The sequence below is a fragment of the Ornithodoros turicata genome, unplaced genomic scaffold (genome assembly GCF_037126465.1).
Source record: "Ornithodoros turicata isolate Travis unplaced genomic scaffold, ASM3712646v1 ctg00000996.1, whole genome shotgun sequence".
Classification (NCBI taxonomy): Eukaryota; Metazoa; Arthropoda; class Arachnida; order Ixodida; family Argasidae; genus Ornithodoros; species Ornithodoros turicata.
In genome coordinates, this window is record NW_026999435.1 from 311,396 (window position 1) to 330,309 (window position 18,914).

General features: G+C 46.5%; 1 protein-coding gene across 2 annotated transcripts in view; it reads right to left on the reverse strand.

The window, feature by feature from the left end:
- Nucleotides 1–18,914, reverse strand: part of LOC135376045 (uncharacterized) — a 259,567-nt gene that overhangs the window by 174,779 nt on the left and 65,874 nt on the right. For both annotated transcript variants that reach the window (XM_064608649.1, XM_064608648.1), the window contains exons 7-8: nucleotides 16,895–16,945; nucleotides 2,594–2,626 (exon numbers count right to left, since the gene is read on the reverse strand). In XM_064608649.1, the coding sequence (XP_064464719.1) occupies nucleotides 2,594–2,626; nucleotides 16,895–16,945 (84 nt within the window). The remainder of the gene's footprint in view (nucleotides 1–2,593; nucleotides 2,627–16,894; nucleotides 16,946–18,914) is intronic.

An 18,914-nucleotide genomic window follows, 5' to 3' on the forward strand; every position in this document is an offset into this window, starting at 1 on the left:
CACCTGTGGAGGCCGCAGTGCAAGCCAGCAAGTACATATACAAAGGAAAAATAGCCGAAGCTCTGTAGCTGCACGTTGAGCACATGTTTACAATTTGATCGTGCCCTCCCAGCCAAGGACAGCTGTTTCGGTCTACTTGGACCTCATCAGCTTGGCGCAGGGAAGTGACACGATCTTGGATCGGCGCAACAGTGCGTCTCGGCGAGACGCACTGTTGCGCCGATCCAAGATCGTGTCACTTCCCTGCGCCAAGCTGATGAGGTCCAAGTAGACCGAAACAGCTGTCCTTGGCTGGGAGGGCACGATCAAATTGTAAACATGTGCTCAACGTGCAGCTACAGAGCTTCGGCTATTTTTCCTTTGTATATATATATATATATATATATATATAGATAGATAGATACAAATACAAAAATGAGCAAATGCTCCATGGCTGCACGTGAGGCATATGTTTACAGTTCAAGCGTGCCACAATCCCAGCTGTGGACGGCCGTTTCGAGCTTCTTGGCTCTCATCGGCACAGCGTAGGGATGTGACACGCTCTTGGGTCGGCACAAACATTGTGTCTCTGCAAGACATCAATGTTCCAGGGTGTTAGAAACACATCTGGAGGCCGCAGTGCAAAGCCAGTAAGTACAGATACAAATAAAAAATTTTTTTATTAAATTTGTATTTGTATCTGTACTTACTGGCTTTGCACTGCGGCCTCCAGAGGTGTTGCTAACACCCTGGAACATTGATGTCTTGCAGAGACACAATGTTTGTGCCGACCCAAGAGCGTGTCACATCCCTACGCTGTGCCGATGAGAGCCAAGAAGCTCGAAACGGCCGTCCACAGCTGGGATTGTGGCACGCTTGAACTGTAAACATATGCCTCACGTGCAGCCATGGAGCATTTGCTCATTTTTGTATTTGTATCTATCTATATATATATATATATATATATATATAGTTGTGGAAATAAAAAGACGCGGACAACAGATTTTAGGGAAGTTAGGAACACTAGTTCATTAAATGGGCAGAAATTAAAAGTTGAATGAAAAATACTGTCCTAAAATTTTTGTCCTGACGAAGACAGCGTCAGTGTCGAAACGTGAAACACCCTGTATATACAGGATGTTTCAAATAACGTGTCATTCGGACTTTATAAAAAACCGGGGCGACGGGAAAATACGGTGTAAACGGCATCTTGCAAAAATATTCTGATTTGATTTTAATTAAAATAAATTGAATTTCTTTAATTGAACTCCAAAATTTCCCAAGCCAACCTAACGTTTTGTTTTTTTTTGTTTTTTTTACAGAATTAGAGAGCCCGTAGCGAGCTTAGTCAGATTCACCAAGAAATTTACTCGATATTGGAAATGAAACTGCCCCAAAAAATTCCCGAAATTGAGGCTTCAAAGTTTCGAGTATTCAACGGCGCACCAAATCAGTCGCAAAAATGCGCAGAGAGCAGCACATGCTCCTGCCCCCATGAAAGATAGAAGGTCGAAAAAAAAGAGGGCGGGAAAAAAGAGGGGGAATCATTTTTGTTTGCCGCTTATCAACGTATGGTGCAATGTCAACCGCCTTGTTATCGGCACGTCTTGTGCTGCACGCCGGTTCGGCGATAACTTGTACCCGCTTCGTGGGGGCAGGAGCATGTCAGGCTCTCCGCGCGTCTTTGCGACTGATTTTGTGCGCTGTTGAATACCCGAAACTCTGAAGCCTCAATTTCGAGACTTTTGGGGGGCAGTTCTATTTGCAATATCGAACGAATTTCTTGGTGGACCTGAATACGTTTGCTACGGACTCTCTAATTCTGCAAAAACAAAACAAAACAAAAGAAACATTAGGTTGACTTGGGAAATTTTGGAGTTCAATTAAAGATATTCAATTTCTTCTAATTAAAATAGAATGAAAATATTTTTGAAAGATGGAAAATTCAGTTGCCACACAAGTGCCGTTTATCCCATATTTTTCCGTCGCCCCGTTTCTTTATAAAGTCCGAATGAAACGTTTTTTGAAACACTCTGTATATAGTAGTTGCAAAGAAAGACGCGGAAACAGACAACTTTATTTACAACTTCTGTAAAACTTCGTGGCCGTTTGAGATATATATATATATATTGATATATGATGAAATCAATAAGATGAATGATCAAGCAATGATCAATAAGATGAAATCAATTGTAATGTAGCGTATCCTGAAGCAGTTACTATGAACACCAATTAGCTCGCAAATACGAAACAACGTCTATTCCCGAAGAGGTATTACACTCTTAAAAATGAACTTCACCGCATAGCACGCTCTTAGCCAACCATCATCTCGAATGATATCGTTATCTGCCCTGATTTGTTGAAAATGGAAGGTATACGCCTTTTCTGTGACAATTATGAACAGCATAACTGTCACACGAAAAAGGCGTACGCCTACCGTTTTCAACAAATCAGGGTAGATAACGATATCATTCGTGATGATGGTTGGGTATGAGCGTGCTATGCGGTGAAGTTCATTTTTAAGAGTGTACTTTCCAACATGTGGCGCGTTTTGTAATTTTTTAAAATTCAGGGAGTACTTCCCGTGGCCTTAATAAGGGGTGCCTATACTTACGTTAGGGAGCCTTATCTTGGCCTCTATGAAAGTCTGCGAAAGAAGAATAGTGCATCGGTAAAACGAACTTTGCATTGCCAGTGAGTATCTAGAAAGAATGACAGTCCTATAGGCCCAGAAACTGTCGCCACTAAAAAGCAATTGCTTCCGCAACGTGCAACAACTTTTTCTGGCATCCTAGTGCCTCTAGATCATCGAAGGCTTGTATGGTTTACAAGTAGGTGAAGCTTTACAAGAAGGTGCGGCCATTCTGCGCCAGAAACATGTTGGGAAAAGCACGAATTAGCATTGCTCATATATGAGCATCGCGCACATATTCACTTGACCGATCATATGCTTGGGGAACATTCACTTGACCAATGATATACTTCCTCAGCAGCCACTGAGGAATAAGGAATAGCTGGGAAGTACCTTCCCACTCTTATGCCACTTTCGTTTCCCCCTTCAGTCACCTGCCTCCGCTTTCTTCCTGTATTTGGCATGATTCGGGCATGATTCTTCCTGTATTTGGCAAGATCTTGATTCGGGAATTTGAATCCCAGTGACGAAAACGGCGAATCGAAGCTTTCGAATCCACTAACCACGTTTGTATGTTTCATTTTAAGATTGGCGCATTTGGAGTCCGCGGAATGTCTGATTGGACGCAGTGGCGGATTCAAGGGGGGAGGGGGCAGTAGGGCGATCGCCCCCCTCCCCCAAACCTCAGTTTATACATTGAATTTCCCCCTCTTTCTCCTCCTCCACTACGCGCTCCGGCAAAGAAACCACCCCAAGCCGAGGGTCTGGATCCGCCCCTGATTGGCCCGGTGAATGTCAGAAATTTCATAGGTGATTCCAGAGCAGCTGCAGATGAACTGGCCTACACCCGTTTCATCGTATCAGCATGATACCTACAAGTTGTGTGATGTTTACTCCTGTGAAACGGGGTAAAGTGAAATTCCTTCTTCAATGGTGTAATTTTTTCCCCAAGAGGGACTGTTCTTAGGGACTAGCTACTTTACTGACCTCGAGGAGTTGAGACGGCACCATTTTGTTTCTCAGCGTGTGTAATACGGTGTCATTCTATCGTTGCCGCCTTTGCAGGATAGGAAACTTAAAGTTCGGCTCTGAGAAACACCTACAATGTTTTTGATTGACTACGTGGTGTTTTTCTTTCTCTCTCTTAAATTTATGCACTTTCCATGCGCATTCTAGAACATGTGATTAGTCCGACGTTGGTACGTGCACGTATTCAAACATTCGTAACCATGGCGCAGCTTCCGTGCTGTGCCTATATCGTATTTGAAGGTAGACCACGTTCAGCACGTGTATGTTACACGACAGAAATAGTCTCCCAAAACGTTGAGATTTGAGATGAGATAAACGACTGACTGTTGTTCACAACAGCCTGACAACCGTGACAACCTGACAACTGTGTCCCCATCGTGCCCAACCACCTTTGCGTACGGGGCTGATAGCGCTTGTGGTTCTGCGCAAGGCGCGAAACCCTCTGTTATGGGCGTGCGAAGAACCATCAACGCTACCTCTGTTACGTACGCAAAGGCGATAGCGCGAAATGCGATAGCGCTACTATGCACTAAAACCCTCTATTAGCGAGTGTTAGTAGAAACTACCGCCTTCACCGCACCATATCAACGGGTAAGATCCTGAGCGGCGCTATCTATCATTAGGAAGTTTTAGGAAAACGTAGAAGTTTCACGATAACGTTTCCGAAAACGTGAAAGGCCAATTATCTGAGTCCGTTGGAGTGGCTGACATCACGTTGCTAATAGAGAGTTTTAGCTGGCCGTTACCGAGCTCAGCCGACGAGCGAGCACGCTACTGCGCGGGCCTGCGACATTTATTTGGCCGTTAGCGGGTGATACGGTCAAGGTGGCTGCCGCCAGTGGTAAGCACCTTCCGCTGCCCTCCTCGTCTTTTGCGGCTGCTGAGACCGATACGTCTCAACCGCGGCTCCCGAAGCGTTTTTGGATCGAAGACGATCCTTTAGGGCACTCCAAAAGTTCACACGGGACAGACATCTTTAAGTGCAAATGTAGTGTTTACAAGAAGCTTGCACAAAAGTCGACATATAGTATTGGCTATTGGAAATCCGACGGGCCTTGTTTAATATTCAGGTTTATTATGAAAGCAGCAGTCATGGAACTATTTTCAAATATAAGGAAAACTCATAAGAATATTACCGTCTTGCTTTCGTAGAAAAAAAAAAAACGTTATCTAATCACTTGCATTTCTTCTACTACTTCCTGTGTACAAAGAGCGAGAACGCGGTTAGCAGTGTGAAACGGAAAGAGGCGGGGTGATAGCCTGAAATCCAATTTTTTAACGCCCGCTCCGCTCGGTCTCAGCCGATCACCGTAAGCGGAGCGGAATGGCAGAACGGTCCGCTAAAACTCTTTAATTGACTGACAGCTTCATTGACTCACAGCGATACAGTGTTGGAATCGAAGGGCACTTACGATTTTTGGTTCCGGTAAGCAATGTAAGTTAAAGGGGCAATAAACAGGTATACGAGGCGCACTTTTTTTAAATACATTGTGGTACGTTTCCGGCTCCAAACCGACTGAATACTCACAGCACTCTTTCGCCCTCATGCCCCGCCCTGCGATGTCCTGGCGACAATAGCTGTTGTGTTGCTTGGTATATGATGAGAAGCACGCACCGTCAAATTCACGGTATACTCTTTATTCCGCCATCTTGAGAATCTCCCCTGGTTGCTAGCACAACAATCGGGGCAGTTTGTATGGACGTGAATAATACAGTGACATAATAGCGCAAGTAATATATGACATTCCCCCTCCACCTTATATGTAGAAACGATCTCTGGAAGAAATATAGGTGAAAACACAAATGGATAACGCGAGATAACAAAAGGTTCAAAAGTCACAGCTCTCCCTCTTGCAGCTCTAGGTATAGTCTCTCTGGTGGCACACCTCTTGAACTTCTGATGGGGTACCGGTTGGGAGAACCAGAGTCCTGTGCGGAAACACCGCAGTGGTGTCGATCATCATCTGGTGGATCGTTACTGTTTTGATTTTGTGGGTCGTCGCGTCTGGTGTCATCAAGCAGTTCGTCGTCTTCGTCGCTATTTTCTACGTTAGGTGTGTGCTTGTACTCCGCTCCAAGTTTTTTGAAGAAGCTTGCATTCCGTGTGATGATATGATTATTTCTTTTTGCTGAAATTTGACTGCCTATGACTTCTACGACAATATAAGGCACCGGGTCAAATGTCGACGTCAACTTACTAATCTTCTTTTGTTTGACCAAAACAACATCTCCTTTTTGAAGAGTGTGTTCCTTAGTATGTCGTTTTTCGTCTGCTCGTGCTTTCGGTATTTCTTTTGCTCTTGTATCGTTCGAGAGAGTAGCGTCGCGTGTGTCCGTGGTTTCATGGTGTACCGAACTCGGCAATGTGGTCAACATTTTCCTTCCAAAGAGAAGCTCATATGGCGAAAGCTTTGTAGTGGTGTGCGCAGTAGCACGGTAGCAGAGCAGAAAGTCATGTATTTTCTGCATCCAGTTCTGCTCTTCCACATGGCACGCTTTAATCGCTTTCATGAGTGTTTGGATGAAGCGCTCTGCCTCTCCATTCGCTTCAGGCCACAACGGAGTAACTCTGTGGTGTCGGAAACCGAGTTCCTGTGCGAAGAGTTTAATCTCTGAGGAGTTGAAAGGAGGTCCGTTGTCAGTTTTTATTTGCTTCGGGATGCCGAATTGTGACAGAGTTCTTCTTAGCACTGTTATGGTTGATGACGCTGCGGTTGACGGAACGACTTCCACTACCGGGAAACGGGAATATTCATCTACAAGTACCAGAAGATACTTTCCATTCGGAAATGGGCCTGCAAAGTCCATCGCAAGGTTTTCCCATGGCCCGTCAGGCAGTGGAGTTGGCTTTAGAGGATCGCGTTTTGATCCATGTGTGACAGCTTGGCATGGGATGCAATTACGCACTGCCTTTTCTACGAGGGTATCCATTTTGGGAAACCAAACGGACTCGCGGAGCAGTTGTTTAGTCTTCACCATGCCCATGTGTCCTTTGTGGGCAAGCTGAACTGCACGTTCGTGAAGACCTGAAGGGAGCAGTAACCTTGTGCCTCGCAGTATGAGGCCTTGTGGCGTCACAGACAGTTTAGTCTCTAGAGGCTTGGAGGGTTTGACGTGCGGCTTATTCCACAGATCGTGCCTCATAGAGGGGCATGCTTGAACTGCTCGTGTGAGTTCTTGACACGTGACATCGGCCAATGTTGCCTTAATGACATCCTCGGTGTTTATTGCACGAGGTACCGTGATTCTTGACAGGAATAGTATACTCGTCGGGTACCTTGCTGGTTCGAAACCTGGGGTTGATTTGCCCTTCAGGATGTCGGGACATGTAATCTGAAGGATTTTCTGATCCTTTCCGGTGTTGTACAGTGAGGCTATACTGCGGAATTCGTAGACACAGTCGTTCAATCCTCGCAGATGGTCGCGAACTTGGATTTGTCAGAATATTCACAAGCGGTTTGTGGTCAGTGTGTAGCACAAAACAGGTTCCGTAGAGGTAGATATTGAAGTGCTCTATGGCCCAGACCGCAGCAAGAGTCTCTTTCTCGATTTGCGAGTAGCGTTCCTCTGCCTATGTAAGGCTACGGCTGGCATATGCCACTACACGAGTTCTGTCACCACCATCCTGCGCGAGGATGGCTCCTAATCCCTTTCGACCTGCATCAACTATGAGATGGGTGGTTTTGTTCTGGTCGAAGTAGGCCAGGTTGCTGCTATGAGTGAGCACATCTTTTAGCTGGTCCAGTGCTTTTTGGTACTCTGTTGTCCAGTTCCATGGTGTTTCCTTCTTTTTCAGGGAGCGTAAAGGCGCTGTTAGCTGGGCTAGGTTAGGAATGAACCTGCCACAGTAAGTGATCATTCCAAGAAGGCTTCTGACCTCAGACACATCTCTTGGAGGTGGCGTATTTAGGAAGCCTTGTACCTTAGCAGGATCTGGTTTGATGCCTTTCTCTGAGAATATATGTCCGAAGAATGTTAGCTCACGCTGAAAAAAACTGCATTTTTTTGGACTCAGTGTGATTCCACAGTCGGTGAGGCGTTTCAGGGTAGCGTCAAGGGAGTCGTTGTTCTCTTTCGGTCTTGCCATATACCAGGATGTCGTCGCTGATGTTTATTACGCCGGGAATGCCCCCAAGTACTTGACGAACCGTATTTTGAAAAAGTTCGGCGGCTGCGTTTATTCCGAAGTTCAACCGCTTGTACCTGTAACGTCCCGTGTGAGTTGCGAACGTTGTGATGTGACGACAGTCTTCCTTAAGTAGCAGCTGATGATAGCCGTCGTTTAGGTCTAGTTTAGAGAGCATCATTGCACCGTTTAGGCAGGTAACGAGGTCTTCTAGTGTAGGTGATGTATGGCGTTCTCGTATAATAGCCTGGTTAGCGCGGCGCATGTCAACACACTGACGCACTTGGTCAGGAGCGTGTGGCTTTGGAACCACCACTATGGGGGACACCCACGTTCTTGGACCCGTGGCTTTTTCAATAACATCTAGCTGTATCAGATTGTCGATCTTCTTTTCTACAGCTTCACGAATGTGAAATAGAAGAGGACGTGCTTTCTGTGCGACTGGTGGAACCGTAGGGTCGATGTGGAGCTGAACTTCAAATTCCCTTAACTCTCCAAGGCCAGTGAACAGTTTGGGGTACTTGCATAGAATGATTTCTTTGCTTGGCGCCACGTTGCAAGCAATGGATATGAGCCCAAGTGCTTCAGCCAACCGAAAACAAAGCAATGACTCACTATGTGTTGCTGTGACAATGACGGTATCTTCCACCACCGAAGTCTTGTAAGAGAATGGTGCCCGGAACTTTCCTAGTAAAGGAAGCTCATCCTTCGATCAATGTGCAAAGACCTTTGGCACGGGCTTGACAAGTCGTTGCGGGATGCTATTGTACGTATCAAGGCTAATTATATTCACCGTAGCGCCTGTGTCTATGATGAATTCTAACTCCTTGCTGAAGACAGTGAGCATCACCCTCGGGGCTTTAGAACTTTTCGGGAACAGTGCAAATGCTTCATCACCGGACTCGCTGTGTGCACTCTGGTTTGTAACTTCATGAACGACATTTGGGTCTTCGCTTGTGTTGTTTTTACTGCGGCACACGACTGCGAAATGGCCACGTTTACGGCACGCATTGCATGTTGCATTTCGTGCTGGACAAGACTGTTTTCCGCCTATGTGAGGCCAAGCACCACCACAGTTGAAACACTGCTTGTCTTGACGCGTGCTCGTTGACATTCCCGTGTCAGTAGATGCCTTGCTACGTTGAGACTTCTTGCGTGTAAGACGATGCACATCTGTAGACATGGATGCCTCAATATCGTTCACTTGTCGAGTTGTAATTTCGTAAGTGCGGCCTTGTGTCAGAAGCTGGTCAAGTGTTGCATCCGTCGTGCAAGCGTCGGGGTTTGGTGGACGTTGTGCCGAGAACAATTTGAGATTTGATTCCTGCTTCAGTGTTTGCAAACGAGCAATTTCGAGCCATTGTGCGCAAACGCGTATAGAAGTAATCTATGCTCTCATCTTCTTGTTGCGTTGTCAGTCGGAACTGAAAGATCTCGTAGTCTTTGTTTACCTTAGGCGTGAAGTGATCGTGGAGCTTTTTCTTAGCTGTAGCGTAGACATCTGCCGTGGAGGCTGCATCGGGTCGTGTTTCTGCTTCGGAGGATTGAGTTACGGCTGTACCTGGGTGCGGCTCCAGCGAGGTGTATACGTCATATCCGTCATCCCCAACGTAATGTAGAAGCAGTGCTTTCTTTTGGGCTGGACTTGTGATATTGAGACCAACGAGTAGGTTTTCAAATCGATTTATCCAGCGCTGCCAACGATCCCCAATAGTAGTGTGATCCGAAGAAAGGTCAAACGGAGGAAATGCCGGTAAGGCAGCGGGTATGACCGCCATGTCGAATGCTCGTTGCTCACCTCTTGTGTTCTCCGCAGCGCGTCAGGAGTCAGTGGCTTGGTGACATCTGTGCTGTACGAGGAGTTGCGCGCATCGCTCGAATGTGCCCGAAGGAGTTCGCACTCGTCGCCAGTCGTTGTGTTGCTTGGTATATGATGAGAAGCACGCACCGTCAGATTCACGGTATACTCTTTATTCCGCCATCTTGAGAATCTCCCCAGGTTGCCAGCACAACAATCGGGGCAGTTTGTATGGACGTGGATAATACAGTGACATAATAGCACAAGTAATATATGACAATAGCGACACGTCATTTTGACGTCGCGCATCTTCAGCCATTTAGAATGCGAGACGCTTATGCATAAATTTTTTTTGTAATATCGAGAAGTGAGGTCAATTCTAGACGTATTCCCACTTGTCCAGTCCAAGGTAACCAGTTCAAACTGTACCAAAAACCCTCAATATTCTGTTTCACATGCGCGCCATGTTTTCTGTGCAATATTGCTCCGCGAGGTCACCGCGATGTTCCCGTAACCGGTTCCCGTAACCGGTTCCCTCGCGAGCTGCACCTTGTCTCAGTGGGGTCCGTCATTGGCTAGGAGAGCGAAATCTCCCCCACCTCCAGCGCCTATAGAATTCGGTCTTGACATACACTGGAATATAGTGACGTGACCCGGTTCCAAGGATAAGGAGAGGCTCGCGCGGATTATGCTCTTTGAATGGCATTGTTTCGTGTTAAAGGCGCTCGCTGGAAGCAAAAGGATTTTATATGTGGATATCGTGAGCTACATTCTTTCATTGGGCACGATAATTGGAGAATGTTCGTCGACCTGTTTTGTGCCCCTTTAACGTTGACGTTATCACCTGTCTACAAACCCTCGCTCTGCAGGCTGTTTCACGAAAATCCCCCAGCTGAATAATTCGGGAACAGGTGGCACCATCGAAGAAATTTCTTTTTGCTGCCGATCCTTAGGACATCGGCTATAAACTGAGTAGTGAGCGGCTCATTTGCATACGCGCACTAAGTAAATAAACATTCTAACCTTTAAACTTTACTTCGCACGCTTACGGAAGGCCTGTTTTATGCATCGAGATCTTCAGCGAAAAATATTTCAAGAAAAAGAAATGCGTCGACACTTAGTGATTTTTTCGAGTAATTAATTGGTTTCTGTTTATATATTTCTGTCGCGGAGCAGTGCACCAGTGCGCTCCTTGGATCACATATCTGGCTGTCAATTTCGTGTTCATCCGCCTCGTTGAGACACGGGCGTGACGGCACATAAGGAACTGCCCCAAAGACAGCAGGAGACGCTTTGGTGTTCCTTCTCCTTCTCTACAGGCTGTGCCTCCCGTTTACAATAAATGAGGCTCGTGCAGATGACGTCACGCGTAGCCTTTGAGCGCATTTGAGCCACGTGACTCGGGAAAACATGGGGATGCGTCACAGGCGTCATACCGCGTGACGAATGAGCCTGTAGGAGACGATGAGTCCTCTACATAGGTGCTGAGCGGCGATGATGGAATGTTCCAGCGGGCAGATGGTCGTGGCCTCACGCTAGGACGGTGCCGGTAGAACTGTCGTGCCATCGCCGTAGCGCCTGGCAGCAGAGGCACTTCTTCATCATCTTCCACGGGCCGCCACATCACTCCCCCCCCCCCGCCTCAGACGCGGAGCTGCGCTTGCGGTTGAGTAGTTGAGGTTCGGGTCGATACTAAGAAGAGAGGAAAGGCGACGGCACGTGGACGTGGGAAAGCTTGGCGTACGGTTTGAGTTCGCCGCGGCAGAATAGCGGGCGTTGTAGAACGGTGCTGCGGACGGTCGATGTAGTGCGCTGTGCGTCGTGCTGCTGTGCCAGTGATCTGCTTGCGTCGTGTCAAGTAGAAGCAGGACGATGATGGCAGTGACATTTCCGCGAGGGTCTTCCGGAAAGCGTTGCCAAGCTCACGCTTGTGCGGCGTCAGGGCGTAAAAACAGCGACGTACCGATACCGGTAGTGGAGCGTGTTGCTCATTGAACGGTCGCTGGTGATGCCCGGGGGTGCCATCACGAAGTACGTGGAGGCCTGGAGAATATGGCGGGACCAGGGCGTACCGCGACCGGTACGGGGCGTTGAAGCCGAAGAATGCCCGGTCAGAAGAAGCGAGCGTAGCCTCCTATTACGAGCCCCCGCGGAGAGACGTGCTAGGTGACTCACGATAGGGGGGCCCTTGCGCCATCGCCTGCTGTCTTGAGCAGGTGAGCGGATGTTGCTGCCCGATAATAGCCATCGTCGGGAAATTTGGGATGGAGGAAGCCGAATTCCGCCGAACATGGTGGTCGTTGTTCGGGACACCAAATGTAGAGGGACACCACCTCCTCTACAAGCCAACAGCGTGTGCTTTTACAGTATACGCTGGTAATTACATGAACACTGCAACGACTCACGGCATGCGCTCCTGCAGTAACTTCGACAGAATGGCGTAAATGCAGGCTAGCTGGTTGATAAACTCCTGCAGTAACTTCGTTGCGGCAATGTGTTTTCTCGGGTCCCGTAACCAAACGTGACGTCACTGCACAAGCCTCATTGGGCGAGAACGTTGTCATTCGGGATGATGGTTGGCTAGGAGCGTGCTATGTAGTGTGGTTAATTTCGTGTAATTAATGTAGTGTGGTTTGAGAGTGTACCTTAATTAGTTCACAGTGCTCGCGGCGCATACGTCACCATCCGTGATAAGAGCACGCTATCTCACCTACGTAACGACAGAACCGCCAGCGCTGTTTACCGGTCGCTTTGATAAGGAGTATTAAATCATCTCTTCCGTCTCCCCCATGCGTGAACCAGACGGATGCGCTTCCTCCCTGTCCGCCCGTCCGCGTTGTGCAGCGGCCTGCGACGAAATGCGGAAACTCTACAATCACAACTCTCTTATTGTTTCCCTATGAGATGGCAAGCCGGAGCGAGCGACGCGCGCAAGTGGCCGTGTTTGTACTGGCTCTTTTTCTCTTCCACCTTCTTCCCTCTCTCTTCCCTCCGTCCGTATTCAATGGAAAGAGGCATCTTTCTTTACCTCATTGTTTTCAGCTCGGCAACCACACGTTTCATTGTCTGATGCTTCTGTCTTTATGTATCAATTACATTGCTCGTTTTTTAATGCTTTAGCATTGGAGTGTCAAAATGGAGAAAAGCTGTGTGTATGCGTGTGTCCGTGTGTGAGATTGTGGAGCCTCACCAAGACAGCTGTATAAATGGACATCCAAAGGGGTTATAAGAGGGCAAATGTAAGCGGAGGCAAATGATTTGAAATTTAAGTTGTCGAAGGTAATTAAGAGTAAGAGCTAATTGAATGCAATCAGAGGTTATTAAAGGCAATTAAAACGATACAGTTGAGTTTAAAGGTAATGAATGTAACATGTATGTAATTAAGAGAAAGATTCAATGAATTCAAGAATGCCGAAGGTACCTGCAGGTTATACCGGAGGTAACTAAATGTAATAAATGTAATTAACGTCAATTAAAGAGGAATTGAGAGTAATTAAGGCAAGTTAACGTAATTAAGGGCACTCAAGGTTACCAGAGGTAATTAAAGGGCAATTACAGGGCAATTGAAACTAATTGAGGCTAGTTAAAGGTTAATTAAATGGACTAGGATAAAGTAATTGAAAGTGTCAAACTGGGAATCAAGCATGGGCTGGAGGTAGACAACCAGAAGCCAGGTTAGACCGGAAGTGGAGAACCGGAAGTCAAGTTGTACAGGAAATGCATACAGGAAGTCAATATAGACGGGATGTGGACTATCGGAAGTCGGGTTTAAACCGTAAGTGGATACCTGGTAGTCAAGTATGGACCGGAAAAGGCGGTTAATGGCTAACGCATTTCTCTCGCATTTACTGCAAAATCGCCAGTGAATATTTTTTTCTCTTACTTTCGTTTGCCATAAGGGACGTGCGCTCGCTCCTTAATATTCTGCTGGACCTACTGATTTTTAGACCTAACATATCGTAGACCAATCCGCATTGAGGGTGCTATTCGACTCTATACCGACGAGTCTGTTAATGGTATCGACCCCTTCACCTCTACAACGTACACAAAATATTATATATTGGTCCTGGACATGTCCATGTTAGAACATAAGGCGCACAAAAAGTGGCCACCTGGATGACCGCTGACCTCGGTCGCCATACTTCAGTGGGAGAAATGTCTTTCTCTCACAGAGACCGCGGTTGTCGTAGAAAAATCAACGGCGGATCTCCGTTGGAGGTGTTGTTCTCTCTGGCATAACAGGTGGGGATATTGCAGCCCAGTGTAATAGTAGCGTCGGCAGTGTGGAGGCACTCATTCCTGAGTACCTACTGCTCGGCAAAGTCTCTGTTTGGATGGGTCACCTGACAGTCTTTGAAGAGCTGCTGAACCACTTTCAATCCAAGGGGGACGAACTTTTTCGTGCAATCATCACGTGTGATGAAACCTGAATGGATCATTTCACCCCAGATACAAAAAGTAGAAGCATGGGATGGAAGCGATACGTTGGCGACATAATACTCCTCCGCCGCCATAGACAAGCAAGTTGCAGCATTCCGCTGGGAAGTCCATGAGAAATATCTTCTCGCACAAGTGGGGCTTCATGCACGTGGATTTCTTGGAGTGTGTGGTCGCGATTAATGCCCAGCACTCTTCCAAGTTTATAAAGTGTGCATTGAGAAACACAGTTCGCAAGACAAGGCCTGGGATGTTGCCCGGAAGGGTGATTCTTTTTCGTGATAATGCACAGCCTTGCATGGTGATTTTGAAAGCAGCATCCCTGGCGAAAATGCGCTGGGGGCTTTGCCCCATGCTTCTTAGAGCCTAGGTTTAACCGCGAGCGATGAGCATTTGTTTGGGCCCCTTAAAGTTGGACGAGGGAGGTTCCGCACAGATGAAGCATTCCGGAAAGACATCCACTTCCTTCAATGCCAAAGGCACCAAAGAGTTACCACAGTGACTGCAGCGGTGTCTAGATGCGCATAGTGAATACTTGAAAAACTGACGTAGTACTTCCCGAATTTTCCATTCTGTTTAGCGTAATGAACTTCTCAGTCATCCTTAACTACCCTTGTACACGTCCTGGATACGACAGAAGAGGATGGGAAGCACACAATAGGACGACCAACCATCACTTGCTTGGTCGTCCCAGCCCCAGAACATGCAAAGCGAGAAGAACACAACACACTCTACGACGATGATGTAGGACAGCACCAGATTATTTTCTTTCTTTTTTTTTCGTTTCCTCCTGCCTATGGAATTGTTGTGTTCTGCTGATAGCGTCCGCCCATGGACGTGACGTCGAGAGAATGCCTGGTTACGCTAGCCTATAAGTGCTGCGCTACAAGATACGCTACAATATGAAGTTTTCTTTTTGAAAATGTTAAATCCTGTTAGATGCGCCGGCACGACTGACGTGAATTTGAACGCATAGTGTGTACGCGTGACACAGGAATACTAAGGCAAAATGGGGTCCCGGCAAGAGCTCAAAGAACTTTCCATTCGGAGTTTCATAACTGCCATACCATTACCGCGGAAAGAGTAACAAAAACAAAAAATATAAACAGACGTTGAAAGGGCCCAAGTTAAAATTGAACAACATACAATAAAATAAAACGACCAGAAACCGGAGGGGACTGAAAGGAAATATTAAAGTGGCGAAAATCGTAACAGTTATGAAACTATGCCTGTTTCCTGTTCCTGCTCCTTTTCCTGGTCTGTAGGAGCATTGAAGTGACCCCTCGTTTTTTATTTGTTTGTTTAAACAAAACGGGCACCTACGAAAGAATCAGGAACACAAGTAGCCTGCAGTGAGCGCGTGAGACGTATATTCCGCACACCTTGATGTGACGGTGGAGATGGAACTGCTTGAACACATTTAAGATGGAACTGCTGGAACGCATCATCCACATTGGAAGTGGCGAACCAGGGGATAAAGGTACGAGGAGCTTACGTCAAGACGCCAGTTGTTCCCGTGACGTGTGTCCCGTGACACAGATCGCCGCAGCTCAAGTGTGTATATGTAGTGCGTGAGCTACGAAGAGATATAGGCAACTACGAAGGGAATGGGGGATGTCGCTTGAGGCTCGTGCCTGCAGTAGGCGGATGTTTCCTACCGCTGTGTTTGTACAGTTGATTGTGTAGTCAATATACAGCGCACATAGAAAACATTTAGCATTGTGACTCCTGATGGACAGAGCAAGAGACGATATAGGGTCCCGAGTCATGTTAAACGTCACATCACATCACAGGTTGCGTCCGCGACGAACGCCCAAGTAGAAAGTTAATGTGATATACACTTGGAGATGCCTTCTGGGGAAAAAAAGAACACCAAAAGCTTTCGCATTGCGCAAAATTCGTTTTTTTTTTCTTTTTCCTGTTGAAACAAAACAAAAAAATCGAATTCGCAGCCAAATCCTATTTTCTGATGGTAGCATCCCTTCCGTGTTTCGCCCCACCCGGTGATGTAATTGGCATTTCCGGCGAAGTTCCCCATTTCTCAGCTCACGGCATCGCCAGCCTGGTTCCCGTCAGGTACCACGGGAAGCATGAACCCATGTGTTTCCAGCGACTCTTCGCCAGCGGACCGCGTGTGGGAAGAGCGCATTTTGTGATGGACAGCCTGCCTTCATAACAGACTCCAGGCAGACTCCAGTGACGTCTGTTCGCTCACAGTAACAATATTCTGCAGGGAGCGCGGAACGTGCTGCAAAATCCGATTAAATGAATTTCCTGTCCCGACTGCCACACGAAATATTCCGGCTACATGTATTTCACGCGCCACTATTCCGCTCGGACCTTCAGTTCCACTGTTTTTTTGTTCGGACATTTTTAAGCCCTACGCTCTTAAAAATGAACTTCACCATATAGCACGCTCTTAGCCAACCACCATCCCGAGTGACATCGTTCTCTCCCCTGATTTGCTGAAAACGGGAGGCGTACGCCTTTTTGTGACACTTATGTAGAAATGTTAATTGTCACAAAAAGGCGGACGCCTCCCGTTTTCAACAAATCAGGGGAGAGAACGATGTCACTCAGGATGATGGTTGGCTAGGAGCGTGCTATGTGGTGAAGTTCATTTTTAAGAGTGTACGCATCTCTTGTAGGCTACATAATCTCAATACCAATGACATGTACATCTAGATGGGTCCAGCACCAGATATTTAAACAAGCACTTGGGAGGTACATAGGACCTAAAGTGATCCTACTGAAATGAGCTCGTTAGTTATCATCGTTAGAACAGCGAATGTTACTCGCGGCGTACTGCTGCTCTGTGGTAAGCAGCAATAAAGCACTACAGTAAGCCTGTTGTAGAGTAGCCTAGTGTATAGGCTACATTCGTTATCCTTACCAGGATGGTACTCAAGAAGACTCGATATCGGCTGCCACTCTGAGAGATCACCTGAAAAGCAAATCAGAAGGATTAGTGAAGTCCCACAAGCTCGTGATGTGAGAACATGAGACAATTCATGTTGTGAGGCTGGAACACATAGAAAGGACAATTACATGCCTCATGGCGTAAGAAATTAATGATAAAAGAAGGAAGTCACTGAAACGGTTAGCCAGCTGTAGGACTCGAACCTACATCTTCTAGATAACCGCTCCAGGGCGGGTCCAGGGCTGTCCTGTCTCCCGGGTTAAGGAGTTGTATATATGTCTATGAGTATTATGAATAATTCCCAATTGGTAACCTGCTTCGATAAGCCGGTAGATTTGATTGGAAATTGAAAATGAGAACTTGTGTACTCAAGATTTTATGATAACAGATGGCCAAAGAGATTTGACGACACTCCACTTTACAAAGGATGACTTTACTTAGGATCACAGTTATACCATTGGAGGACCGGCTGTTCATCAAACCTAACCTACTTTGAAGGAAGCTGGATATCTACCGCACCCCAAAAATGTGTCTGACGGAGACGAATTTTCTCCTCAGTCATAAAAGCATATAAGCAAAACACATAAACCGACACTAAATATTTTTGTGAAAGTTTAATTTGCACAAGCTTTCACGTGGAGGTCCACGCTTCCTCAGGTACAAAGTGAAGTGGTGACACACATAAATATATATAGTATAGACATATACCCAACTAAACACACTGCTGTACAAAGAAAGGGAAGGGGAAAGGAGATATGGTGCCACATGTCTGTGTACAATGAATAGCTGGGCAGACGGATAAGTGACCTCTAACCGTTTAAGAACAGTAAAAGGTGTTATTGTGAACAAAAAGGCTCGCCAACCCAGTTTCGCGGAAACGGGGGTCAGGAGTATGGGAAACGAGTGGCCCAGAATGGACAAAAGTGAGCGCCTTATGCAGTAATAAACAATGGACAAATGGGAAGGTTATGGATTATCTAACCAAGAGCCAGATAACGGACAGCCAGAGCCTCTCCCTTAATCCATAACCCTCCCTGTTGTCCATTCTGGGCCACTCGTTTCCCATACTCCTGACCCCCCTTCCGCGAAACTGGGTTGGCGAGCCTTTTTGTTCACAATAACATATTTTACTGTTCTTAAACGGTGAGAGGTCGCTTATCCGTCTGCCCAGCTATTCATTGTACACAGACATGTGGCACCATATCTCCTTTCCCCTCCCCTTTCTTTGTACAGCAGTGTGTTTAGTCGTGTATATGTCTATACTATATATACTTTTGTGTGTCACCACTTCACTTTGTACCTGAGGAAGCGTGGACCCCCACGCGAAAGCTTGTACAAATTAAACTTAAACAAAAATATTCAGTGTCGGTTTATGTGTTTTGTTTATATGATCTACAGGACTTGACTCCCCTCGTCGTATACGCTTCATAAAAGCATAGTTGGATGTTTCTGTCGACGTTTGCTGTTGACGTATTATACTGAATGACCCATTAATACCTCATCACTAACTCTTTCAATATTATGCCAATTATGAGAACGGTGGTAGATGAAGAATATCGAAACATCAGCAGAGCTGCTGCTCGGGAACCGGAAAAAATGTTCCCGGAAAAAATGTCCCCGGAAGAAATGTCCCCGGAAGAAATGTCCCCAGAAAAAATGTTCCAGGAAGAAATGTCCCCTGGAAAAAATGTCCCCGGAAAAAATGTCCCCTGAGAAACATGCACTTTTGGTACGCGTGGAATTTTTGCGAAATCCCCGGTTGCGATATTGCCGGCCTTGAAGACCTCGGATTCAAAATAAATACGAAAATATCTAACCACTTATTAAGTGTTTTTACTTTGAAAGCTTGGGCCACTTTCACTTATGATTTCGCGTAGAGAACACACTGCAATCAATTGTCACGTTTGTTGATACAACGTGCACACTTGGCTGGGATATTATTATTTTGTTTCTTTCTTCTTGTACTAAAAAGTATATCCTGCATGACGTCACA